This window comes from Falco naumanni, chromosome 9, assembly GCF_017639655.2.
Source record: "Falco naumanni isolate bFalNau1 chromosome 9, bFalNau1.pat, whole genome shotgun sequence".
NCBI lineage: Eukaryota > Metazoa > Chordata > Aves > Falconiformes > Falconidae > Falco > Falco naumanni.
In genome coordinates, this window is record NC_054062.1 from 10693059 (window position 1) to 10720493 (window position 27435).

Genomic DNA, 27435 nt, shown 5'->3' on the forward strand with positions numbered 1-27435 from the left:
GTCTTGCTGGCCAGGTATTTTGTAGGCATGAGACAGCCACAGTCTGTAAGAGAGCAGAGGGCTGAAGTTTCGTCCTGTGCTGAGCTCCTGGGCTCCTGCTCCATCCCAGCAGGACTTCCACCTGGCATGGTGACTTCATGCCATGAGGCTGTGGGGGCTGTGCTGCCCTTGGACAGACCCGCCTCACTGAGTTCTCTATCGTGCCCCCCTGGGCAGTGCCAGCTGCTCCTCTGCCCATCACACAGAGCCATGGGAGATGAGAAGCTGGGCAGGGAGTCCTGGTCCAGAGCACTGCCCTGAAACCTGGGGCCAGGCAGCGTGTGAGGGATGGAGCAGGCAGGGGCAAGGAGGACAACAGAGACGGTATGTCCAGGTAGATACATCCACAGCCCCCGCCATGCTCTCTGCTGCCATTCCCTAGGGGGGTGAGGACGGGTGGGGGTGTTGGGCATTTGGGGAGGGAGTGACAATTCTGTGATGTCCCACCTTCTGCCCTGGAAGTTTCAGTCATTTCTTGTCACACCAGCTGATTTTTGTATCCCTGATCAGCCAAGTATGTCATGATCCAAATGCCTCACAAGAGGCACTTTCAGTCAATAATAAAAGCATTTACAGGGCGGTGTTACAGGAATTTTAAACCAGGGAGATACAAAGAGCTGGTGGCTTGGCAAGGACATGTTAGGAGGATGTCATAGCATGGGAACATCTGCAAGCGGAGACGCCCAAGGTAAAAGCCTTCTCATTCGCTCTCTTTAACCCTTCAGAAATGAGATGGTTTTACCTGGATATCATCTGGATTTTAGTGTCCTAATGGCACACAGAGAGGCAGAGGCAGGCCCAGCCCAGGAAGGCACAGTAGGCAGGTTTACCTGTTGCCTGTTCACCTGAGTTGGCCCTGCCCTGCCTGCCTTTTCCAGCTGTCCTGGCATGTGGTGACGCTAAGTCCCACTGTGCCCACGCAGCTCGCAGCACCGTGTAGTGCAGAAGTGCTGAGCAGCAAGCCAAGAGAAGGACACAGTCCTTTCCCACCCTACAGTTCCCTCTCCCCTTCCCTTCCCCTTCCACATCACACAGAGGTGATGCTGTGCCCAGGTACCAAAATGTCCAACACCTGCCGACAGCTTGTTACATGGCAGTGGTGGGGGTCTCTCCCCCAGGGTCTGCCCCATCACTGGCTGTACCCTGTGCTGTGACCCTCCTCGAGGACCGTGACCCTCGCTGCGCTTCCCTCACTCAGCTAGCAACACAACACTCAAGAGGAAGGCAAACGGCAGCAAACGGTGAGTGATAGATCATCCAAAGACTGTCAACATGTCACACACACTCCGGGATCCCTGCACCCCGGGTCTCCAGCCAGCTGGAGCACACTGCCAGAGTGTGCGTGTGACTGCCCTCACCCCGCGCGGAGCTGCTCCAGCCCCCAGCGCCCTTCCCCATCTGGCTAGAGGCACAAGCTCAGCTTGTTTCAGTTAGACCACAAACATCCTGCTTTTGTTTATAGCTATCGAAGGCTGCCAGCGCTGTGTTGGTAGCAACTGATATGCTTAGGAGAGCCCATCAGGCGCACAGAGAGCTGCCTGGATGCTCTTTGCCACCAAGAAGGAATGTTTCACCAGGAACTAGCTCAGCTGAGCCAACATTGGCAAACCCGACACCTCTTCCAGCCATGCCACCAGCTCCTGCACAGCAGTTTGGGACAGCAAAGCAACTCCCTCCTGCATCTCACCCTTCTGCCAGCGGGAAAAGCTATGAAGTTATTTCTTTGTAGGACCAACAGGTACCAACCCCAGGTGCAGCATCCAACATGCCATTGAAGCCTCCTCCTCCACACGCCTGGGGATGCACAGCCCGGCACATGGAGCTTCCCCCCACCCAGCGCCACCAAGCCCTTGTGTTTTCTTTGCTAGTGTTTCAGCCACGGCAGTTTGTAGAAATTGCTCACAACCTCACCAGCTTGTCCATCACCACGCACAGCCAAATCCAAGGTAGAAGGTGGTAGTTTGCGTTAACTAAAAGCGGTGTTTAGTCTGGTGCATCCACCAGCATCACCCAGCCAAGGCAAGTGCTCCACGTGCCCCCTGCCACTGCAAGCTCTGGTGACAGCACAGAGGCCAGCGCTGCCAGACATACCCTCTGTTTGAGCTCTTGGTAAACACAACTCAGAGGATGTCCTCTGATTTTTTAAACAAGTGCCTGTGAGGAGCTCAGCCGCAGCTCGCCTGTGTGGGGACAGACATGGACAGGACGACAGCACTGCCTGCATTCGTGCAGTGCGAGCAGCAGTAATGAAAACATCTGGCTGTGGTTGTGTGACCTCTTAAGCACAATGATTCACTGAGCAGGAGGTTACTGCTGACCAGAGCAGACAGCACAAGAAAGACCAATTCCCTGCACTGCTGCTTCACACAAAGCAGTCCCTGCGGCTGGAGGGAAGGGCAGAAGTTGCAGCTGGGTTGCAGCTGCTTTGGCGTTTCCCTCCCTGGGCACCCTGCACCCCTCTGGCCCCATGCCTGATCAAGATTCACCATGGAAAGTTATCTAAACCCCATGGTGGCAAAAATCAGCAGGGCACCAAGGCTGAATGGAAAAGCAATCCCCTGTCCGAGCCCAGCAGGCCCCTTGTTGTCAGTGAGTCATGCCACCCATGGCACAGGAACACTTGTCTGTATTTTCAACAAAGGCCTATTTTGAACACTTTAGAAAGAAGAGGTAGATTGGAGGCCAAAAAAATATCAGTATAAACTTAACTGTTCTAAATTCTTGTCCCTTATTGCCTGGCAACCGGGTCAGCACCATGATTAAATGCCTGTGTTAAGCTCATCAACTGTGATTTCATTCCTGCCCTCACCAAGCAGCCGTCTTGGTTTCCTTGAGCATTCGCATTCTGTGGCCAAATTCTGCTGTTTGTCTTGGAACATCATTAAATGTGAACAAACCCAGGTGATTTTACACTCCTCTCTCCCAGTGCAGAATTACACCCTCCTGTAAACACCATTGTTTCTGGCTGCCCTCTCTGCAGCAGGCTGGTTTTTCCAAAACAGAACATTTCCCAGGGGCAACACAACCTACCTGACAAGTGTTTTTTCAACTCCTATTTATAGCACTTCTTGAAGATTAAAATCAGACACAGAGATGACTTGGACTTAGTACATGTACCTTCTTGATTTGAAGAGTGTATCACGTAAAGCAGACCAGGCTGCAGCCCAGGTGACGCACAAAACCAAGCAGAGAGCCGCTACCTGCAGGAAGAGCCAAATCCCCCGGGGCCAGCCTGCACCTCTGTCCTGCGCTTGAGAAGGAGCAGGTAGAAAATGGAATGGAAATAGGGCAGGCGGCAAAGACAGAGCACATAACATCTCGGTAGGAAGGTCTTGTTTGTTCAATCTTAACCACGTGTTAACTTCCAGTCATGGTTTAAACATAGAACTAGTGTCAGTGTCTCAGAACATTTGAAGGTGATAAATACCAACCTTATTTTCCAGGACCAGCTGCTTTCTTTCTGAGCTCTCTTGTCCTGTTGAAACTAACAGATTTTGAAAAGTTTGCTTTGATGTGTGGCTTTTCGATGCTGGCAGAATTGCATCCGAAAAACATTAAAGCATGAACAATACCTGCACAGCTCTGCCAGTATGAGACAAGGTGACTCCGGTTGCTTTGCACCAGGACTCCAGGCTCCCTTGGCCTTTCCCAAGCAACACTTGCATCTCAGACCAGTCTCATCAGGTGCACTAAAAAAAGCAACAGAATTGTTGGTGAGGCAACGTGTGGGAAGAAACAACTGGGAGATGTCAAGGGACAAACTCAGAGGCTGGTACCTGCCCAGGTTCTCAGCCCTGTGCTGCCTCGGAATGCTCCTCCCTGCAGTTTGCTGCCTGCGCCGCCTGTCCAGCAAATGTCAGGAGGTGCACAGGTGGCCCAGCAGCCAGGGCGAACAGGTGGGCAAATCTTTCCTAACCTCAGCTGGTGTCTAGCCACACACAGAATGCTTGGCCAAGGCAAGAGAAGGTCTAGTGACAAAATACTCAAGCGTAGTCTCCTCAGCCATCAGGGTTGAGTAATTTCTACCACGTGCCACACCAGAGCCCAGCACAGTACAGAACTGTCAGCATGCACACTATCACAACCTACCAGCTTTCTACCAACAACCATGTTACGTGCTAGGGAAGCTGCCAGAAAAGACAGACAAAACATCTTTGACAAAATTAAAAAGCATCCTTTATTCAAGTCCAAACCATTTAGTAGGAATGCATCAATTTAAATGAAGTTCAGACAGCGACAGAGTACGATGGCTTTGGGGGAAGGAGAGGCACCGGCATCAAACTGCAAACCTGACACTCTCAAGGCCAAGTTGAATGTTTCAAAACAGTTTTGTTTTATTTTATGTAGCTGTTCATACAATTTCATTTTCACTTTGATCCCCTGTACATGTATATAAATACACCCTAATTCTTAACCTGCAGGTCATTATGACATCTAAAATTAGAGAAATAAAGCAGACTAACACTTCCACCAGAACATTTACAGATAACAGCGTTGGTGTGAGTTGTGGGTTTTATTGGTATTGAACAGATAGGGGGCACACACTTACAAATTAGTAACTAACCTGTTATACATTAGTTTTATTGCTTAATGCACATTAAGAATGCTGGGTTTTTTTGAGGGCTATCACCCGTTGGTCAATTTGGAAGGATTTAGCTTCAAGAATGGATAAAAGCAGCCCAGTGCTGCCAGCAGCAATTCTCAGCAGCCACTGTCAGCCTCCCCTTACTTCTCACATTTGTGCTGCCTGTGCTGAGAACGAGAAGCAGCATTATAGCGCATCCTCTCCCTACCCCTCTCTCCTTTGTGCTTATTATATTCTTCCAGATAAATATTTAATTGGATTCAGACCTTTTTTCTTTTCCTTTTTGCTACTGGCACTGTAAACCATCTATCATATACCTGAGCACTGGAGATTAACAGCCAGGAGTCACCTTGCTGCAGGCCATCCAACACAGAGCAGCAGGAAAGGTTTTGATCCTATTACAGTTTTGCTGCCATAGGGGGGAAAAAAAAGCACTTCATGAAAAAACTTCAAAGCAACTCAAGCAGTCAGCTCTCCCCTGACACCCTCTCCAAGCCCGGTTTTATTATGATGCTAATAATGTACCCTGTCCTCACACAGATTTCACTGAATCTCATCCTGAATATAGATTAAAAGTTACTTTTTTTTTCTTAAATGTGCTGATATCCATGCTCAATGATTTAATTTCATTATAACTTTCGTGGGGTTTTTCTGCAATTCTGAGATGAAAAGAAATAATCTCTTACCACATTTTAAAATCTGGATTCCTGCCAGTTTCCTTAAAACAGCTACAATTACTGCCAATTCAGTGATTTTTAATTACAAATTATTTTTCTGCTTATACTACTTGTTAAAACACAGTTCAAACAGATACAATTACAAATTCTTCTTTTTCTAGCCTAAGATCCATTCTTATTAAGAACCTAGTATTTACACAGAGACATTTGCATTTCTTCCTGGTGTTCCAAAGTGCCTTACATAAAACTTGCAATTAAATTTAATCATTAAACAAGGCATTACATTGGGTCACACATTTAGGTAATGACAGTCTACTTTCCTCAAAATTAAAAAATAACAAGCAAAATAAGTAAAGCATGAGAAAGCAAACGTAATACCAAATTAAGTACACAGACAATTATTCAATAATAACGAAGGATAGAGCGCACACATTTCAGTGTGCTTGTTTGTGCTGGGTACGTTGTTTGAGCAATTCAGTCACACCATAATCTGGCCGGTAATGCCTTTACCTCGCTCTGCATCCTCGGAGGTTCTCATGCCTGCATTTGCTATAAACTACTACTGGCATCTAATGCTATCTTGCATTAGGTTATCTTGCAGCTACGTAGCACCAGCCTTGCTGGAGGCAGGGTGAACTTCAATGTAATAGAAACCCTGAAAATTACTTCCCCATATTATGATCTGATTTATGAAGGAAGTAGAGCCCAAACAAAATAAACACACCTTAATGAAAATGTAATCATGACAAATGGTAATGACAAAGGTGCTCTAGGAGGGAAGATTAACATGCAGCTGCTGCATTTGGTAGCAATAATGTTCCTAAACACAAATGGGCTCAGCCAGCACAGGCTTTCATTCTGTGCCCGAAGTGGCAGTCACCCTGTGTTTTCGCAGAAGATGAGAACTTTAAGATCAGTGTCACTGGGCAACTGGAACAGCTGTGGCGAAGCTTCCGAGGAAGCCTTTGTTATTTCTTATGAAGGACAGAGGGAAAAACTGTGATCTCCACACAGGTTTCAGCCCCACCCCACAAGATTTTTTTTCTGAGTGAACTCCACTGATGCATGGTACAAAAAGGGTGCTCTGACAGAGCTGCCATCAGAGGACAGCGGCAATGTTTTTGATCCTGCTGAACACTGCAGAATACTGAGCTTCAGAGAAGGGAATCAGCAGTGAAAAAATGGGCCGGCCTCTGAATACCTGGATTGGTAACCCAGGCTCTTAGCTCAAGGCTGCTTTCCCTCAAAGCCATCCAGTCATCTCTCAGGTCCAGGGGTTATTAATATTCAGAATACATCTGATGACCCAGCTGAGGCAGATCATATGAAGGCAGACAGAAATGAATTTTTGCACTGATTTAGTAATTTTAGAAATGAAATTCTGACGTTACTCAATTCTTGATTCTGCATTTTGCCAGCAAAATTCTCCTGAGGCTGTTCAGCACACATGTTGCAGTTCTTTATGATAGACAGTCTCTCTCTTAAGAAGCTGAGAACATTTTCTGATGAAGTGACTACTATGAACTCTAAGGGTGGGTATTTTAAAACACAAGAAGGTATTAAAATTTGCAACTGAAAAAGTATTTTCTCCTTTAAGTCTCAGGCAAGATTAAAGGAAGAACTCTTCTCTCCAGCTGAGAAGTAATTTTCCGGGTGAAGTCAGAGGCTGTTGTTATTTGTAAGTGACAAAGGGACAAAAATTTGATGCCAGGTGTCAGAACAAGAAGGTGCTTCCAGGAAGGGGACTGCAAATTAGGGAATGGAAGGTGGGACCTTGCACTGTTAATTGGCAGCAGTTCAGCTGCAGGCTACTAAGTCTTGAATGCTTAAAAACTTCTTCATTTGCAGTCTCGATTCTTGTCCTAGCGAGTAGGTGGCCACATCTCAATCCAACTAGTATTTACATTACAATGTTCCAGGAAACCTGTAACAAGGCTGACCATAGACAGCTGATAGAACAAAAACATTTTAAAAAAAGCAACGACGTGCTTTAGAGAACAGAGATGACAATACACAATTTCCTAAACCTACTGAGTTGTGTTACAACTTCATGTTCAGTAAAATACATCGGAATTGCATAAAGCAAGATTGTTTTAGTGTGCACTTTACTGAATTAATTTAAGAAAATGTTAGGAATTCCTTATGCTATTTTTAACAACTCTCTAACAAGCAAAATTCAAAGTGCATGAAGGGGAAGAATACATACCCACACTACGGAAGAGAGCAGTCCCTAGCACAAGAACATCCCACAGTACAACTACACCTACTGGCCCTTGGCATAAGTGGTTCAGTCTATTTCCAGATCACTGTCCTCACTGTAACATGCAGATGGATTATGTATGGAAGTCAGGAGCACTAGGTCTTTTTCTGGGAGCAAACCACATTCCTGCAGAAAAGCCTCCAGGTCTACAGCAAAAAAATCTTCTCCAAGCTGGTCAGTGATTCGCACAAAATTGCCGATGAGCTCGCCTGCCTTATAGATCAGCAAAGCTGGCAGCGCATTATTAGTAAAGCGAGTGCTAGCACCAATGAGCGAACTCTTCACTCTGCAAAATTTAACTGTTGGATACTCAGCAGCCAGACAGATCATACACCCGTTCAGGGATTCGGTGCCTGGGATATCATCTTCATAAATATGGATCATGATCAGTGTGCTCTTATGCTCTTTATCAACTGTGTCCAAAAATGCTTCTCCACTGGTAATCTCAAAAACCTGTTTAAACTGTTGCCCACTGTACAACTGCTGCCTCATCTCCTCCATTCGCTGCTTCCTGTATCGCTGTAAAAATTCCTCATCGTCTTCATCATTGTGAATCATGTTATATTCTTGTAACGTCATCTAAAAAACACATACAAAGACACATGAAAAAAGGATCTGCATCACTATATGGGTCACTCATATAATGAGAATTTAAATTAAGAGGATTAATGTGGGTCGCTCATCTTTAATAACAGCAAAGTGCAACCAATGCAGGCTCAAGCACCCTCTGTATTACACTCCATTTTGATCTAATTAGAAACCATGTCCAGTGGGAACAGCATTTCAGCCCTGGGTATTCTAGTTTCCACGAGCTGCACTAATAACACAAGTGGATGCTCCATGCTACCACTTTAATTCAGGTTAATGGTGGCTATGTGCTTTCACTAAGCTATGAGCACTGATTTGGGTAACGTGCTTGTCCTAAGTCTAGCTTCTTTTTCATTGGCTTTTTCATTTAGCTTTTCAGTTAACATTTCGTGGCAAACAAATGCGCTATCTTGTCTGTACAATTAAAATTAACAAATTTTATATATCCTGCTATTTGTTCACTTGCTTTATTAAATGTATTTGCCATACTCGAGGTATAGGACAGTGTGGCCAACTTTCATCATCTGAACGCAAGAAAGCCTGTCTGCTAGTTAGTTCTGTCTTCTCTGACTATAACTGTAAGAGCCAGTTATACAGCCCAGTTGATTAAAACCATTCATCACATCCAACGCCTTCTGTCTCTGGAACTCAAAGTCAAAGCTAAATTCTCAACATCCACTTACTAATACAAAATCAGTAAGGACTCCCTCCCAAACTCATGTTTTAGGCTTGAGACTCAGTATTCACAGGTTTGCTGTACAACTCTTTGTACTAATCCCCTGAAGCTGACTTATTTAATAAACAGATAAGGGAAGTCTGGGAAAAGGATTTGGACTTCTTCAGTACAGCAGCTAAACTGCTTATCTCTTAGCACAGGCAAACACAATGCTTCTGCAATACCACTAAAATGCACGATAATCAAACTTGACAACACCTGGCAAATACAGTTATAACACACCTCTTATAATGCTGATGTGTTCCTGTTTGCTAGGGAGAAACGATACCTATCTACTGACAGAACAAGGATTCCTATCTGCTTCGCATACACAAATGGTGAAACTGAAAATGTTAAACATTTAAATTCCTTTGTGCCATGCTACCTTTCCATTGATCTTTTCCTGAAGCTCTTTCTGCTTCTGCTTGTCAGTCTCTTCATCTAAGTGAGATCTACATGTCATAGATAACTTTTTAATGAGTCGTTCCATTTCTCTGCGCTGCTCCTGTCGCTGTTCAGTTTCCAGTTGTTTAAATCTTCGCCAGTCATTAATGACTCCTTTGGGACCTAGAAATTAAATACATAGGCATTTCCTATAAAAGGGTAATAAAATTACACCTATCATTTAAAATTCAAGTAATAATTTATAAGTCAGCAGTAAAATAGTGGCCCTGTCATAAACTTTTTGTTTACTGTGCAAAATGTTGAAATGAAACAAAAGAATTTAGCTTTCAAGGACATGGGAATTTTCCATTTACATGTCCTTGAGCTTCTATTTTTTTTTTTCTAAGATGACTAAAGGTTACCTAACTAGGCTACTCTCATAATGGTCCCAAAGTTTATTCCAAAGATTAATATCTGTGCGCTTGAAATAGAACCACCAGCCCTCAAGAATTCCCCTACTGTTAGCACAGCTTTTCATAAGAACAAAAATAATGATGGGAAGGTGTAACTAAGTTTGCCAGTGCTCTTGTACAGAAGTAAATTCTGTGATGTATAATAATGTTAATTCTTACAGACTTCACCTTGCTTCACCTGGCTGCTGGGGCCCAGAGGAGTTACTTTTTCAGGTCCTCTCTAAGTATGCCAGTTTAGTACTAGAATTCTTCCATTCTTGCTACAGATGAAAGATGTGAACACACAGAGGAAGATTTTTCATCATTCTTAAGAGAAACCGTAAAATGCAGACAACTAGTCTTTCATAAGAAATACTCTCTGGATCACACCAATGATCCATGCAGTCATACTGTATCTCTGACAGTGGCAGTAGAGAACCGTATTTTCAGAAAGCCTGGCCACATTCTGTCTATTCCTCATATACTTGCTCAGCACCTACCTATTAGTGGTTAACAACAGGGCAGCTTACAGGCAAGAAATGTACGCATTATTAAGCAATTGTACAAATCAGCTTTGCATGCAAAGCCTAACTGCTTTAGATATAATGCTGAAGTGTCTCAGAGAAGTCAAACATTAATATAAAGAACAAGGTATTAAAAATAAGGTTAGACTATAGCCAGGAAATGATCAATCTCTGACCCAAGTATGCACAGAAACAGGGCTTCTATTTTGAAAAATTCATTTTAGAAAAAAACACATGAATCTTCCAATAAACAAAGTATTTACAAAACAATTAGTTTGGTAAGACAATACCTGTGTTGACTGCACTGCTGTCGCTGGTAAGCTCTACCTCCCCAACGCTCTCAGGAATGGTGCTCTCCCCTTCTTTATCTTCTTTATCACTGTCTTCATCCTCACCCTCACTACTGCTGTAATAATACTGGAGCTTCTCACCAAGCAGTTTATCATCCAAAGTAGTCATTATGTTCTAAAGAATAAATTCAGAAAACAGAGAATGTATCTCTTATTCAAATATGCAGTGTAGGAAACAATTTTAAATGCATGATAGTCCTTTAGCTGCTCAGAGCAGTTTTTTAGCCACGTAAGAACCGTTTACAGCCCACTACCAAACAGACCACAGAGCAGTCAGTCATGTGAATTAATTCTTACTCACAATTTCAAACTCACTTCAGTTAAAAACCTAAACCTTTACAAATAGAACTGCTTTGAGGCTCACTAGTGCAGAAACTTTATGTGTTCTCATTCATGGAGACAGAATTTGCTAACCATGACCTGGGACTCCAACCAGCCTCATTCAGACAGCTCCGTGAGACTGATTCCCCAGTTACTGAAATTTAAATTATTTTAAGAATGTTTTATTTGAGCTGAAAAATGATCAGTGTAAATAATCAAATTAAAATGTTCTGACCTTTATTCCTTTCCAGTCTTTCAAAGACAAGTTTCTATCAAAACCTGGAAGAAGAAATTTCAGATTATATTAATTCAAATTGTCAATGAATGACAATCTCAAAAAAACTTTTGCAGAAATCTGGCACATTTACATAACGTCACACATGCAAGGAAAAAGTTTAAAGCAAATGTGACCATGTTTGCTGTTTAATAAGAAAGGCCACTCTCAAGCACAGAAAACATACTTTCTAAGCACTGAGAACATACAAGTCCATAGTGCAGTTAGTGCTACACTTTCATGAACATCACCTCCAGGCTAAGAAATAATACATTGAAAGACAGACCTTCACGTCTGTCATCTTTTCACCTGCCCACTGACTACATCGGCCATCACAGAAGTCAACAGCATCTTGTTTGTACAGACAACATTGAAAGTTAGATGCTGACATACTGATAAAGTGATTGCAGCTATGCTCAAAATTCTCACTTCTATTGAGTTAAACATTTTATTTATCCAAAACATCTTTTACTAAATGGAACAGCAGCAGAATCGACCCGCTAAAGCTACTGACAGCATCAGCATTTAGAGACTTGGTAAGCCTCTTGCATCAGAACAGAAAGATCAAATGCTTCTAAGTGATGGAAAGCTGAAGAGCCACGGAGCACCTCAAGAGTCTGTGGCTCTCTTGCCACTGACTCCTTCCACCACCATCTTCTAAAAGAGCTGCTGACTGGATCTCAGCCCGAGGGAGGTGTAAAATGCCTGAGAATATTCTTCTCTTGGGTGAGGGGCAAAGGGCGTAGAAAAGAGCACCACTACGGCCAGATATGTACCTGTGGATGCACGAACTACGTTTAAACGTCCACAGAATCTCATTTAAAAAAACCGCACAATTCTAATCAGATCAGTCAACACTATTAAAGCCTATTTGAGAGAGTCACCCCGAGCAATGCACTAGGGGACAGAGCAGGGCTTTCAGCGTTTCTGCCAACCGCGAGCAGGTTCTGCAGAGTCAAGGCCGGATTAAGCAGATGTCCGAGGCGCGGGCAAAGGGCCTAGGATTAAAGGTGCCTCCCCGGAGCCCCGCGGGGCAGAGGGCCACAGGCACCGCCGCAGCCGCGCCGGGCCGCCACACGGGCCTCCACAGCGCCGGCGCGGGCAGCAGGTAAAAGCGGCCGAGTTTCAGCAGAACAGCACCAACTTCCCCGCAGGTCCGTTCCCAGCCCCCCACCTCGGCCGAGCACCCCCCGGGACCGCCCGCCCCACCCCCGCAAGGCGCTGCCCCCTCCCCGTGGGCGCGCAGCCAGGCCCGGGGTCCCGGGGCCGCCGCCTCAGGCCGCGCCCGCCACCCTTCGGGCCCACCCAGGGCACGACGCGCTCCGCCCCGGGACGAGACTGGGGGCAGCCGGCCCGAGCGGAGCCCCGGCGGAGCCCCGAGCGCGGGCCCCGGCGTCCCCCGCGCCCCCGCCGCAGCCTTCTCACCGCTCCCGCTCCCCGCCGCCTCAGCAGCCACCTGCGGGGCGCGGCCGCGCGGAGCATGCTGGGAAGGAGGCGGGCCCCGCCCCGGGAGGAGCCGGCCGCCTGCCCGCCCCCCCCCTCCCCCCCGTTTAAAGGCAGAGAGGCGCTTTAAGGTGGACAAATAATTTTTATTCGTGCATGCAAATACATGTCAATACTGCAAACTTCTTCCATCAAGTCTCTCAAACACTGAAAAACCAGGATGCTCTACTCCGTGACCAGCCAAAGCTACAACCTCTTCACTTCAGTGCTACAGCAAACACAGCAGCGCCCCGCCGCCGGGGCCCCCCTACCTCTAACACCAAGGGACGTTACCATGGGAACTCAAAACCGAAATAAACGGAATAGAATTTACTCCCCCATATATCCCCATTTCATTTTACAGATTATTTTTTTTTAAATTATAGTTTTAAATAGAAGCTGAGAATGCGCCATAAAAATGAGCATTAAATCCATCGTAGCGATGGTGCCTGCTTTATACATGATGGGTGTACACCATCTTTTATTTCATTTACATTTCAATCGAACAATAGATTTGCAAAGAAAATGTCTAATACAGACGTAAAAATATTCACACTAGAGCTTCACAATCGGTTGTACAATTGACAAACAGGCCTCTTTTCCCAAACTTTCCAGCTAAGCAAATTTATAAAATGTAATCAATGCAACAAGAAAAAAAATTTTCTTTAAAACTTCCAGGGAAAAGAATACGCAGTAAACAGTATAAATGCGGACAGCAGATGCTGCAAGCTAACCACAATACTTCTGAGTGGCTGTACAGTGGGTATGTGCAGTACAAATAAAAGCCACATGTGTTGTATCACAACTACTGTATAATGTACTTGTTTGCCCAGCTAAGAAAATGCATGCATTTCCATGCCTTGGATTAACTGAGATCTACTCTGGATAAATTGATGGGCTATGTGCAAATGACCTTGGCTTTTGGCAGTAATAAATGCAGCCAGGCTCCGTTTTATTTTCGCTTTTACAGCAAAAACTTGAGTGATTAAAAGCTTCCACAAGCATCCTTCTTAAATAACGGGGTGTAGTATTATGTTCACCTATTGGTCATTTGATTATTCAGATTTGTTTCATCTCATCACTGACAGTCTGGGGTTTGTTTGTGTTTTTTTTTTTTTTTCTTTCCTTGTTGTGCTCCCTTGCCAGCAAAGAGATGCATGGTGATGACTACTGCCAGTCAGCTGTTCATTTATACTGGAAAATTGGGTCATTTAAAAAAAGCACATTTATTGTGTTCTGCTTGCAGAAGAGGTCCCTCAATGAGAGGGAATTTCCTAGCAAAGGGATTAAACTACAACATAAAGAATGTACTTTTACATACTATAGATAATCCGATCATTTCTCATTTTGTTACACTCTCAAATGCCACATCTTCCTTTAATAACAGTCTAATAATAATGAAAAGTCTTCACAAATATGATCAAGGAGCTGCTGGCATACAGTGTTTATGTACAGCAACAGGTACAACTTGACAACTTGTGCTTTAAAAAAGCAAAACAAAAACAATGTTTGGAACTATTCTGAGTTTAGATCAAGTAATTTTAAATATTCTTTCCTCAGCTGTTTCTGACCACTGTGCATTATTTTGTACCTCATCCAGCCTAGTACACTATTATACACGAACAGCATTCAGCTCTTGAGTACAGGATAAATTAAAATTTCAATTGTGTTATCAAAGCACTAAAACCTTCCAAATTAGGCTTCCACAAAGAGCAATTAAGAGCTTATTTAACATAATTAGCTGCATACAGCTTTTTTTTTCTTCTTTCCTAAATCAAATGCCAAACTTTAGTGTCCCTGTACTAGACTACCAAGAACCAATGCCAGTTTGCTTTGCAAAGAGTCTAACCTTTCCTTTGAAGGGTCTAGTATACATTCTACAATGCAAAATCTGCATAAACACTAAGAATCATTTCTTGTCACCTGTTTACAGGAACAAAATATCAGTAGCAGGGCAATCACTCTGCTCTAAGTATACGTTAAGAATGTACAGATAATTACTTTCTCACACAAGCATTCTCCCAGCACAAGCATTAGTCTCTATTAAGACCTATGTGGGAAATGAGGCAAACCAAGGAATGAATCCAGGTAGTGAGGCAACACAATTAACTTAGATACTAATAATTCCTGTATCTCTTGCATGTGAAATCCCTGCTGTACCCCTAGTGGGGAAAAAAATTTTCAACAAAATAACCCAACAAAAACCCCCACAAAACAAAAAAACAAACCAAAACAACCCAAAATGCTTGTCCAAGCAAAGCAAAAGAGCCAATCTCTTTCCCCAATCTGCTATGGGCCTTTTTTTCTGACAGCACAGGTAAGTTAGGCCAAAACCTACATGGGAATCACTGCTATTAACACACAAAGATGTCACTGTATCTCAGTGCCAGAAAATAAGCCCTTCCCTAGCCCAAAGGCACCTGATTTGCAACTAGACAAATTAACACATCCTTGTTTGTGTAGGATCAAGGGCTGAAACTTCAAAGCCAGCCAGCACTAGGCTCTCACCCATAGCTTCTCCTCGTCTGGGCACTGGAGGGCCTAGTTTCATGGCAAAAACCACACAGTATTAAAACTGTAAGACAAAGCTGGCATGCTGTTAAAACCCCCAAATAATTCTTTTGCCTGTCATTCTATATATATAAAAAATTCAACTAAAAAATCCTAGCCTCAGTTAAGAACCAACTTTCCATATGAAGTGTATGGTCATACGAGAGAACTGCTATATCATGGGACCTTCTGCTGCAGACGAGTATATAGATACATCTCTTCTTAAATATGCCAAAATGGTTGGCAGGAATATGTTAGGCTTATGTAATTTCACTGGACAAACAGGCAAATGTGTGTAAGCAGCTTATCCCAATCCCCCTCCAGCAGAGCACAACCAAGTTTTTAAAATTGCAATTTTAAAATTAAAAAGTTAAGGTAAATACACAATCAATTTATGTAGTATATATTCACCCTCAGATCATGCTGAAGATGTTCTGTGGAGTTCTGGTGCACAGAGGGCTCTTTCCCTGAGGGCAAATAAGGACTTCTCAAACCTTTATATTTTCTCTATTTTTGTAACAAAATAGCAATTTAAAATTTAAAAATCTTTTAAAAAAATTACATCACCTTCAACATGGAAGATCTCACTGTTTAAATATCCATGAAAGAGACATACTTGTTTGCATATCTGTTTTGGAATTACATTGTACAGCAAATAATAGTATCTCAGAAGCATTTCAAAAGTAATATAAATTCATATTTACATAATGGTCTTGGTATAAAATATACAACAATCATATTTATGTCTAACATTCTAAGTTAAAGTTAACATCAATAGGAAATAAGTTAAGGTGACAAAGGTGGTCTGGTTCTTGTATCCATTCACTTCAAGTTGCAAGTGAAACAAAGCATCAGTCTAACCCTAGCTATGAGGTGGCACTGGCTATAGGAAGGTACAGCAACAGCCAAAGGAAACTAAGAAAAGACTACTTGACTGTTTTTCTACATACATTCCTTTACACTTGAGTATTAAATAGATGTGTAAGATCTTCCATACTGACACCAGAATATCAAAACTAACCCTTGGATTTTCAGGTATATTTACAACATAATTATTTCATGGACAGGTTCATTAGGAGAGATATCAAACACCAATATTTACTTAGTCTAATCAGTAACCCTCAGGGAAATGCCAACCCCCACCCCCCAGAAGCGTGCACAAAACAATTATCAAAATCTTACCCGACCACATAGCTGTGATTTTGTAAAATAACAACTCAGACGACCAGTAACATGATCCTCTTTAAGCATTTTGCTAGCAGGAAAAGCCCTTACATGCAGTACACCTGGTGAAAGATCAGCTTGGCTTAAAATATTCCAGTACAATTTTCAGAGTAAACAACTTCACAGAAGTTAATAAAAACATAAAAAAAAAAGTAAAACTTGTCACAAAGAAAAGTAACAGGACAAAGAAGATAGTAATCATCAGGAGAGAGAGTCCTGTTTTCTTTAAAAAAAAAAGTGGATTTTTCAGCTTCTCAAAAACATATGCCCAGGGCTCTAGTTTGTGTATAGTTATGAAAAACAATTTTCAATTGACATGTCTAATATGATTCTGTGTCACATCTTAACAGGGCATAAATTCATACATTTTTCAGTACTCTGAAGGTCAGATAATGCTATATTATTGTATTTTCAAGGTCTTTGAAAATAAGTTGCCACTGAACAAGCAAAAATTAAACCTGAATATAAAATTATGATTAACAACATTTAACAAAGGTAATACAACCGCCTTAAATTCCCAATATTTAGTTTAAATAAAAAAAACAGTACAAAAAACAGCAACACCATCTTGTTAGTCAGTGCAAACACTACATACAGGGTTTTCAAAGGAAAGCCAAGAGCACCTGATACTTTTTGCCAAGTCATCTGGATTCTATAATCTCCAAGTTGAGAACTATTAATAAAAAAAAAAAAAAGAAAACCCAAAATTGCTGTTACATTAGTGCATAACCTCTCAAAATGGTTGAAAATTGTTTCACGTATAACTTGGGGAAATCAATACCTAGTACATCAGCTGGAGGACTTAGGCACTTGGTTTACTTCTGATAACTTCACTTGGACAAGTAGCCTGTGTATGTGTATCTACAGTACTAAAGCAGAAATTGGGGTGGGGTGGGGTGGGAATGGAAACAAAAAGCTGCAGCAGAGCACTGCACCACAGACCTGCAAATAACGTAGCAGTGCAAAGCTAATGGTGTGTTAACCCTGTAAAAGTCTTAAGTCCAAATCTCCACCTCTCAGTCTTCAAACAGGAAACAATACTCCATGCAAAGTTCCACAACTAAAGAAAAAGCAGCTGCAACAAGACACAAGTTCTTCTCTCATGAAACAAAATAGAGACAAATAAGTTAGTCTTCCTTTCACTAGATGTATCATTGTAGGATCCTGCTAGTTTAAATAACTGAGTTGTTAGTTTTCTACAGAAGCCATTTTAAACAAGAATGGCTCAGATACTGCACCGGATTGCTACAAACTCATAAAAAGCTGCTTTAAGCTTAAGTAAAACAATGTCCAAATTCCATTCATTTGTGGAAAGTGAACGCCTTACCCTAGTAAAGTAAGTTTTTTTTTTTTTCTTCAGAATGCTAATGCGAGAGGGGCTTGAAGTATCAAAGAGTCCACAGGAAATGCATGACCCCAATATTATTTTTTTTAAAAAAAATATACATTATATAATATATATTATATATATAAAAAGCTAGTGTAAATGCTTCCATGGTGTGGTCACAAGCTGGAAAGATGAATGCCTTTCAGCTGTTAACCATCCTGCCATTTGCAACAGGCTTTAAAAAGTCATTTTTATCCTCAGACATAATGTGAGCAGTTTTCAAAATGAGGCTGCCAACACTGACTGATGTGCTGATGGGCAGGCAGCTTGCATTGCTAACAGATGTTGTGATCGGCTGACTGAAGCAAGAAGTTACGGGCAGGATTGTTTTCTGCTCCTCCCTGAGGAGAAAAATAAGTTACACAAATATTAAACAAGGACATGCACAAGTATCCGCAACTGAATTGTGTGCATTAAATAAATAACGATATAAACTCATTTTTAGCAACAGGCTAAACATCTTACTATGGAACGGTACGCTCAAGATGTTAAATGTAGTCTGCCTCATTTTTAAAGGCTGCATTATACATTAAAGACTACAGAACATATAAACCTAAAATAGTGTATTTTAAAAACTACCTCTCTATTGAGATTTGTGCAAACAGTATGACATTTAACCTTTTGAAGTTTTTCTTAATTTCTGTTAACTATAAAAATACTTTTGCATTTTTTGCTTACTGAATGTGAAAGGTATTTTTAACAGCTGTGACACGTTTCAGTATATATGATTACAACAGTGCATACGAACAACGGTACCATCCTGTGACTTTCATACTTGTGACCTAATTCTATTTCTTAACAGGTTCTTCTCACTTCACCATGTACACACAATGCAGATGTCTAATCCAAGTCTGAGTAGGTAGGCAGTTCATCCTTAAATAATCTTGCTTCAACTATTCTGTTGCTGCTGTTTGTCTAATACTGGCAGACACTGCTGTTTTGTCTAACACTCACAGAATCACAAGGTCTTCACCTAAACTTTGTCTCTTCTGTTCCATAGATTCTTTCTGGTGCTGCTTTAGCAGATGCCCATTCTCTACAGTTGTTCCATTGAGCAGCTGATCATCTTGAGAACTAATACCTAGCTGTATATCCAGAATCTCCTACAGAAGAAAAGGAGAAAAGTCCATCAATACTGTCGCTACCAACTTTAAATTTTCCACTACATAAAGCTGATGGAAATGGGAGTCTCATTAGAAAACTCGTTATTTTTATTTCATGCTGTTGCAATGTCTACCACATTTTACTATAGGAAAAAGAAAAAAAAACATAATTCAGAGACAGCAGTGAATTACAACAGCAGCACAAATGTCAGTTGCTAAAAAATTATTTATCAGGTGAGATATGAAGGAGACAAAGGCAGTGAGAGTTGTTTCAATAATTAGGGGTAGAGGAAAGACTAAAAATAAGGGTCCTTCCACCCATATAATGGCAATTCACAATTCATACTACAGTACTGCACCACATGCCACGGGCAGAGCAAACAAAAACTGTAGCCAGTACTGTACGCCAGTATTGGACTGTATTATGGAATATGTTCCAGATAAGAAACTCGATTTTTCGTAAGTGTATGATGCTTTACAAAGAGGACAATTGATCCTAATGCTTGGAATGAACACCAGAATATTTTATGACTGTACAGCAAAGGAGGAAATAACAGAATAAACTGGGGCAGATGCACAGAATTACAAAACAAACAATGAAGGAATAGGCAAAAGAAAAGAACAATCATTTAAATGACTTTACTATTAGAATCAGGTGAGCATAAAGTTTAAATTACATGATCACATTTAAATGTAAACTTCAGTGTAAAACATTCTTAACTACAGTTTCGACACTGGAGAGGAAGGGGAAAGAACAGACTCCACATCATTACTTGCTATCGAAACATGAAGAGCAAAAACCTCAAAGCTACGTCAAAGAACACAGTGAGCTGTTTTTAACTTTGGTAATACTAACCTCCTGGTACCTGAATGAGAAGTATGAGACCCCTAGTGTTAAAATAAGGCAAACGTCTGGTATCACTACAAAGACTAAAACCAAAAGGCTTTGCTATCAACATAATCTACTAATTCACAAAGAAATTTTAGAAGTGTTTTAATAACTAATAAAAGGACCCAGTGACCTCTTCAGACACACAGATTTTTGTACTTACTTCTATTTGTTCACCTTGCCCATCAGGTTCATCGGTATCAAGGGCTGACAGCTCCAGTTCAATGTCTCGATCTGGCTTTGTGTCTGCACAGTCTTCAGTATAATCAGTCTAAAAAAAGAATTGGTATGCTCTATAAATATCAAATTGACTTTTTACCTGCTTCACGCAACACAAGTACCAAAGGGGAAACAGAAGATGCACTTCTAGGACGCAACATTTCTACAATACAAAAGAACTAGTTAGACACAAATAGAACTTCGTGCACAGACAACACAATACAAAGCTAAATAATCACATTTAAGTACTGAAACAGAGGGGTAAAATGAATACTGAAGCAGAAATTTCTGGGAGTACAATGGCAGAATGTTTACGTTTATGACACGTACAAGTAGAATGAAAAGTAACGATAGCACAAAAATGGATTGTCACGTTCTTCCCGTTTTGTAGATGGATGATTGGAGCAGCAGCATAGCGGGTGCACCTACTTCTTCTCAGGGAAATAACTAGGTGAAACAGCAGTGACTTAACTTGCACAAATGTGTTATAAATATTTGGGAATATTAAAACTAAAGAGTTTTAATTCTTAGTTAAAATGCATGCACTTATGGATACATGACAAACCTCAAAAGTTTGTTCCATCCCAATTACCCCTTTCTTTACCTCACCATTCCTCAAATCAATTTCCTTGCTTAAAAGATTTAAGGTAAGACGACTGCCTTCATCTAGAGAATTCCACTTCTGCTGCATGGCTAGTGCATTTGCCTCTCTCTGAAGTAATAATGAGTTACTTTTGGCCTATAGAAAGAAACATATCAGTTACCAATAACCACACTTAAACCATGTATTGTCAAATGGCAAAATAAATCAGCCTACAAAAAGAACAGTTCTTTTGCTAGATGGCTAACTATGCATTCTTTTAATGCATAGCATTTATTTGGTTCCACATTTGCTCACATGTATCAGTACCACTACCTTCTCCCAAAAATGGTCTTACTGATCTCAATGGAATAGCTCATATATATTAGCAGGCCTTATGCATCACATTAAGTGTTGCAGGACTAGCACCTAGTTACCCCTTATTGATCATTTCGTTAATTGCGCTATTTTCTGTAGGCTACACTAAGAAAAGTTATTTAAAATCACTTCAATAAATAACTTTTTTTTTAAATTAAAAACCCCCAAGTGGTATAATATCTGATCTTACCTGCTGTAATTCAATACTCAACAGATCTCCAGTGCTGGAATGCTTTCTGTGACCAGACAAATCTGTAACTATGAACCTGTCCCTTTAAGAGAAAGAAGGTAAAACTAGGAATTAAAAACAAGTTATCTAAATCAAAGGCCCCATAAACTTCATTAGTCTATCCATGTTCGCTTTTTGGACAGAAATGATGTGACTAAGATAAAGTGCTCTTCATCTTCATTGGGGCTCACAACCCCCCAAGGCATTACAGGACGTAAACATCCTTATTTCACATATGGGTAAGATGAGGCAAGAAGACTTGAGAGAACCTACTAGAAATCATAGATTTTGGACATTACAGCATGGCAGTACCTGACTCCAATTCTTTGATTAGGTCTCTCAAGGGATACGTTACTAGTAATTGGGTATTATTAACTGCATGAAGTATTAAAGACTACACAAGTTTTAACCTAGTTTTTCCAAGGCTTTATGCTGGATAGGAAAAAAAATCTTTTACTTTAAAGTTAAGAATGTCTACTAATAGTTCCAAATTTCCCCTCTCCCCCACATTAAGGATTTAGAAGAACAGCAAGCTATAGAAAATACTTCTTTTAATAGAGCACGGGAAAAAATCCATACCGTTCTGCGTAACGTGCAGATGAAGTAGAATCTGAACCATAGGCACTCCATCTTGAGTCAACAGCATTGACATAAGGGACATAATCTGCAACAAATTAAGATACCTTTCATTATCTCCTCTGTTCTTAAAATGAGATATGCAGGTGTTTTAGGTCTTTGCATCTTCATTGCTGTGGTAAGCACGAATAGGATGAAATGCTCGTGATGTATGCTGTATTGTCATATAAAGCCTGTACTTGTACCTGATACACTGATGGGTTTAGTAGCACTTCCTTGGGAAGCAGTGGCCTGAATAGGATCTGTCGTGTGATAACCCGTGCGGGATGACCTGGAGATTGCACCCCACTTGGAGATGATCGGTCCATCGCTAAACGGGATTATAGGATCTTCTTCCTTTGCCCGTCTCTGAGTTTCAAATAAATGCACTCTCCTTTTAACATCCCCGCTGTCCAAATCCTACATATTTAGGAGATAGAAGATACATGGACTCATTTGAGGTTACTCAAGATTCCTCAGTTGACCAATAATTTTCTGATTATTGTTGCTGAATACAACAACTGCTGAAAATCTGTCCAACTAGAGAGCCAAGAAGGGTCTCAATGATTTAACTATTGACCTTTAACAGCAAACTTACCAAGAGAAAGCTATTACCAGTGCTAGAAAAAATAACTTTCCTTTTCCAAGCCTGTGTTTCCAGGCAAAAAAATGTTTCCAGTATGCTTTAAGGTCCTTCAGTACCCTTTCCCATACTTGAAGGGGTCAAAGGCGGCTTGGGATGAGATTTGATTCATAGAACATACAAGTAACCTACTACACTGCATAGCGGAAAGTCTCCAAAAAGCATGAGCTCTTACCCCTCCAGAGGTAAGCTGTGTTCCATGATTCATACTACAGATTTTTTGTTTCTTAAAGTCTTTCAGTTAGCTTTTTTTTCCTCTCATGGCAATTCAGTGATAAAAAATAAGTTGTATTTTATGTTCACAGATCTGTTGCCATTAAACTGCTTATTAGGGGAGAACATGCCTTCCACCCAAATAAGAGGTAGGCTAGGAAAATAGTTCACATACAGATTCTCTGTGGGTACAAAGCAGCTGAGATAAAGTTTCTGCAGATTATCCTGGGTCCACAGCGTTTCAACTTTTCTCTGTGAGTGCACGTTGCTCTGGGGATTAACTTCAAAATAAAGATCTTCTGAAACAATGGCAACATAACAAATCCCAGAATCCTGAAAAGGCCAGTGATTCATCTGTACAAGATGGACTACTGCACATAAGCCCAACAGGAGATGTGTTTCTGCAGTGGAAACACCTGTCCTGAACTGACCACGGTGACCCTGCATTAACCAGTCAAGTCTGCCCCTGCAACGTATTCTGAGACTATTTTAGATCCCTCAGAAATTCTAAGGATGTATGTATACAAATATATTTTTATACAAAGAACTCTGAAGAGAGACAAACAATTAAAAAGTCAAAAATTTGTATCCCACTCTAATAATCAGAGAATACATTTAAAAACTAATGATTCTTACCAGTTTACAGACCATTGACTCAAAATTGTTTGGCTTCAAGTTTGATTTACAGAAATCTGTTATTAAAATAGCTGTTTCAGACATCGGAGAATTGGCACTACATTCTGTCACTGAAGTAAATACATGTTTATTTACAAAACTGGGAAAAGATATTCCAAATAACTTAAAATGGGCAGAACCACTTTAAAAATACTAAGAATAGAAGCTATAAAAAAAAAAAGGCTTGTTTAACTAAACAGAAGACACTTCAGCATGTAAGTATCATTACAGTAATGAGATAACATGCAGAAAACCCCTACCATTAACACGGCATTTGAATTGGCAATCACATCCTTGGGCTCTGAGTCGATAGCATTTATACAAGAGCCAATAGTGCCACAAGACCACGGTGAATAGTGAGAGAGATGGTCTTCCTCAAATTTAGTTCCACTCAAATCACTGACACTCTCTGAGAACTATGGAAAAGGGAATAAATAAGCAGTGAATAATAAAACCAGGGAATTCAGTCTTAAAATAAGAAAAAACATTTACTGCTATTTAATTATCTCAAAAGTCAATCAAGGAGTTCTAGTCACATTCAAGACTTGACTTAGGGACAACGTAACCTATTCCATCAAACTTAAAACCAGTGCAGCTGATGGCTGTCAAAGGCAGGCAAGCTTTGCCGCTACAAATAACTGCCTGGTCTGCCAAGATGACAGATTGAAATCAGTGTCACTATGTTAGTGGCAGGTTTCTTCAGGCAAATACCTACAGTAATTAAACTGAGAGGAAGCCATGTATTTTCCTTTAAGATACAAGCCAGTGACAGATAGAAGTATGACTTGGAACCCTCCAATTTGGATGAAAAGGACGAAATCCTGATCTACCTTGAATGCACCCATAAGGGATTTCAGCTACATCTCCCTTACCAGGTCTTTTCTGAATAACCCCTTAAATATCATCAAGGGAACTGTCAAACCACAGCAAAGAGTACTTGGCACAATGGTTCTCAAACTAGTTTCTTGGATGCATTTAATTTACATATATAGAAAATAAATACCACAAGTTAGCGTGCTTTTGAAGAAAAAAAAAAATCACTTTTGAAGAGTTTCCATTCTTGTTTACAGAACTTATCACCCAAGTACACAATGTTCTACCAATACCATTTGCCACTTTTAAGGGATATATATTCTCTAGGACTTTACAAGCATTTGCAGCTTGATTCACTCTACTCATCATGTCATAATGCCATTTGAGTATAAAAGGGATGGTTCTTCTTAACGGAAAAAAATTACTGTTCCCTACACAAAACCATGGAATTTCACAAAACTCAACAAAATTAGATTTCCTTTAGTGAGGGTAAATTGAATCACTTCACTTCTTGACCTGTTTTCCACATCATCTTAATATCAAATTGAATGCATTATTAGGTATTACCTTCCTTTTGCTAGAAGATTAAATTAATTTTATGAACAATAGATGGCAGGTAGAAAATCTTTACTAGGAATATGAAATGACATCTCAGAGAAACAGGGAGGGAAAATAAAGTTGTTCTCTGGCTTCCCACCTCTGTGCTGAAATCTACACTGAAGAGAGGAGAAGGTGGTGTTGGAGATGGTGTTGCCATAGGAAGGGCTGACGATACCAGAGGAGTTTTCTGCGTGTGGTACTGTGCCCATTGCTCCGGCTTCCGTCTTAATTGCTCATCATAACCAGTCTTCAAATGACCACAAGGCTCCTAGCAATAATAAATATAGGACTGTATATCCTACCATGCTCTAATCAGAAGGCAAATACTTGCAGGGAACACACCTGGACTGCCAAATTCCCCTGGGTCTGTAAACTTCCACTGATATCATTAGAAGAATTTCACAAGGATTTGGAGAACTTGGTCCATGTATGGCAACTCAAACCTTAAATATTTAATTAAGTCAAGCAACATGTATGGGAATTAAAGAGGCAGAGAGGCTCTCATCCTAATGCAAATTTGAGTGGTCTATTTTACAGGCTCATTTTATTCAGGTTAACAACAAAACAAGAACTCTATCCAGGTCACATGTCCTGATCATGTAACCCCAAATAAATACAACAGGTCTATGCTGATTATTCACCAACTTTTCAGCAATGATCTTCAGAACCAAGACTACATCCTTCCCTTTCTGGCTCTCACTCACCCTTGGTAAAGGCACAGTCCTCTGTTCGTTTGGAGGCTGACAAGCCACAGAGTAATACCCATCTAAAGAGTTGTATCTCTCACGTAATGATGTCTGATAGACAGATGAGTGCATCACATCCATGGGAGGTAAAGAATTGCTCCTAATAATATCATCTCGTGGGTACATCTGTGGGCGCCAGATGCGCCTGCTGTCATAAACTGGAGCATACATTCCAGAAGGGACAGGAGGAACTGGTCCATACGGCTGCGGAGGAGGAGGTTGGTAAGGAGAATTCAGTCGATCTCGAGGGGGAAATGTACTGTAATGATCGGCATATGGCACGGAAGCAGGTGGGAGGGAGGATTCTGGAACATTATTGGACCTCACAAAGCGAGGAACACAGGGAGCCACACCAGCTGGTACTGTTGGAGGTGGTGGATAATATCCTTAAAAATTGGAAAAAGGCATATTTAATGTAACCACAAACGACCCAGAATTTTACACCTTCTAAAACTGTAAATAGTGTTTATAAGCACCTTCAGAGAATGAAGTCACAATTTAAAAAACTGTTGCTGACCCTATCATTTTTCTGTGGAATATAATTTCAAGTATGACAATCGTATTTGCAGATGTAGTGCTGACCCTTTACCACCTTGACCCAATTTGGAAAATGGGGTTTCTCTGCCATTGCTCTTCCGTACTATGGTATAACTATGTAACTGAAAAGACAGCATCCTACGCTCTTCTTTATGAAGTTAAAATAGTTACCTCCAATATAAAAAGCTATATTGCTAAAAAACCCCATCATTCCAAAGGTCCATAAATAACCATTTCACACTTGGCTTATTCTTTTTTCTTTGGAGAGAACTGTCTGAACACCTCTGCCTTCTGATCTGAGAACTTGTGAATGACCTGATGCTATAACACCTAATTGTTTGCTTAATTTAAACGTGCACTGCAACCAAAAAAAATGACTGAAACTTTTCAAAAATATTTGATCAGGCACAAAGATGTATAGAAGCATGCTATGCCTCTGGGTCTGAATCCTGTCTATGAATACCCTCACGAACAGGGCATGAGATGAGCAAGCCTAAATAAATGCAATTAAATGCTAACGTAAGAAAAAGTAGATGAAAGACCTTGAGGTTCAAGTTCTTCTGGATGCTGAGGTACAAGCTGCATAACATACAGCACACAAAGACAAGAACCACCAACACTGAGAGCAAACTACAGGTCCCTCCCATAATCAGCAATGGACTGGATTAGTATTCCGTCAAGTGAAGATTCAACTGATATTTAAGAAACATAATTCACAAAACTGAGATAAGTTACTTCTCGGCATTCAGGCTTACCTAGAGAAAAGTTCAGAGCTATTTTTACTCAATGCTATTGTCTCTCACCTGTCTGCGGGTACTGTGGAACTTCATATGACAGCTGAGTCCTGGGATCTTGGAAATATTGAACATTATCAGAATGTGGAGGGTAGACAGGTACTCTGGGAACAAACGGGCTGGATTTTGGAGGCACAGAATTAACTTCTGTTCCAATATTAGGAGGACCAGCTGAGGTAGCTGCTGCCTGGCTTACAGGAGTCTTGGGTGGAGAACCAATTTTACTGAAAAAGATTATCAAGAAATCATTAAGCAGATCTTTACTTATTTCAGTTAATCACCTCTTTGTGTACATTGTCATGTAATGTGGAAATTTGGGCCATGTTATTTCCTCTGGAATTTTGCTTTTCATACCCCAAAACTGATACTATTATTATATCTTAGACTTTCTTGTAAGAGAACTCAGAGGCAGATATAAATGTTTTGGCATGTACCCAGAAGCTTACATACCACTTTAAGTGTATTCTGTTAAAAACAAAGGCTTTGAAAAATTGTTTAGGGGCTCAGTGCTTCCTGGAGAAGTATCTAAAGTTTTAAGGGGAAACTCCAAAACCAGAAGGTTCCCAAGATCATTAAGGGAGTACTATGT

The 27435-nt window shown here is 41.1% G+C and overlaps 2 protein-coding genes across 8 annotated transcripts in view; both read right to left on the reverse strand.

Moving 5' to 3' along the window:
* Nucleotides 1-4192: 4192 nt before the first annotated feature.
* Nucleotides 4193-12686, reverse strand: PDCL (phosducin like). The gene is made up of 5 exons (XM_040605973.1): nt 12595-12686; nt 11131-11174; nt 10515-10689; nt 9250-9431; nt 4193-8140 (listed from the first exon to the last, which is right to left on the reverse strand). The coding sequence occupies exons 3-5, from the start codon at nt 10681-10683 to the stop codon at nt 7589-7591; spliced, it is 903 nt and encodes a 300-aa protein (XP_040461907.1). The 5' UTR covers nt 10684-10689; nt 11131-11174; nt 12595-12686; the 3' UTR covers nt 4193-7588.
* Nucleotides 12687-12737: 51 nt separating this feature from the next.
* Nucleotides 12738-27435, reverse strand: part of RC3H2 (ring finger and CCCH-type domains 2) — a 31152-nt gene continuing 16454 nt past the window's right edge. For 2 of the 7 annotated variants that reach the window (XM_040605512.1, XM_040605513.1), the window contains exons 11-21: nt 26856-27070; nt 25474-25901; nt 24867-25037; nt 23617-23772; nt 22032-22245; nt 21790-21874; nt 21172-21253; nt 20628-20762; nt 19968-20075; nt 18767-18915; nt 12738-18153 (exon numbers count right to left, since the gene is read on the reverse strand). In XM_040605512.1, the coding sequence (XP_040461446.1) occupies nt 17955-18153; nt 18767-18915; nt 19968-20075; nt 20628-20762; nt 21172-21253; nt 21790-21874; nt 22032-22245; nt 23617-23772; nt 24867-25037; nt 25474-25901; nt 26856-27070 (1942 nt within the window). In that variant the 3' untranslated portion in view covers nt 12738-17954. The remainder of the gene's footprint in view (nt 18154-18766; nt 18916-19967; nt 20076-20627; nt 20763-21171; nt 21254-21789; nt 21875-22031; nt 22246-23616; nt 23773-24866; nt 25038-25473; nt 25902-26855; nt 27071-27435) is intronic. The other 5 variants (XM_040605518.1, XM_040605515.1, XM_040605514.1 and 2 more) reach the window with 5 other exon arrangements.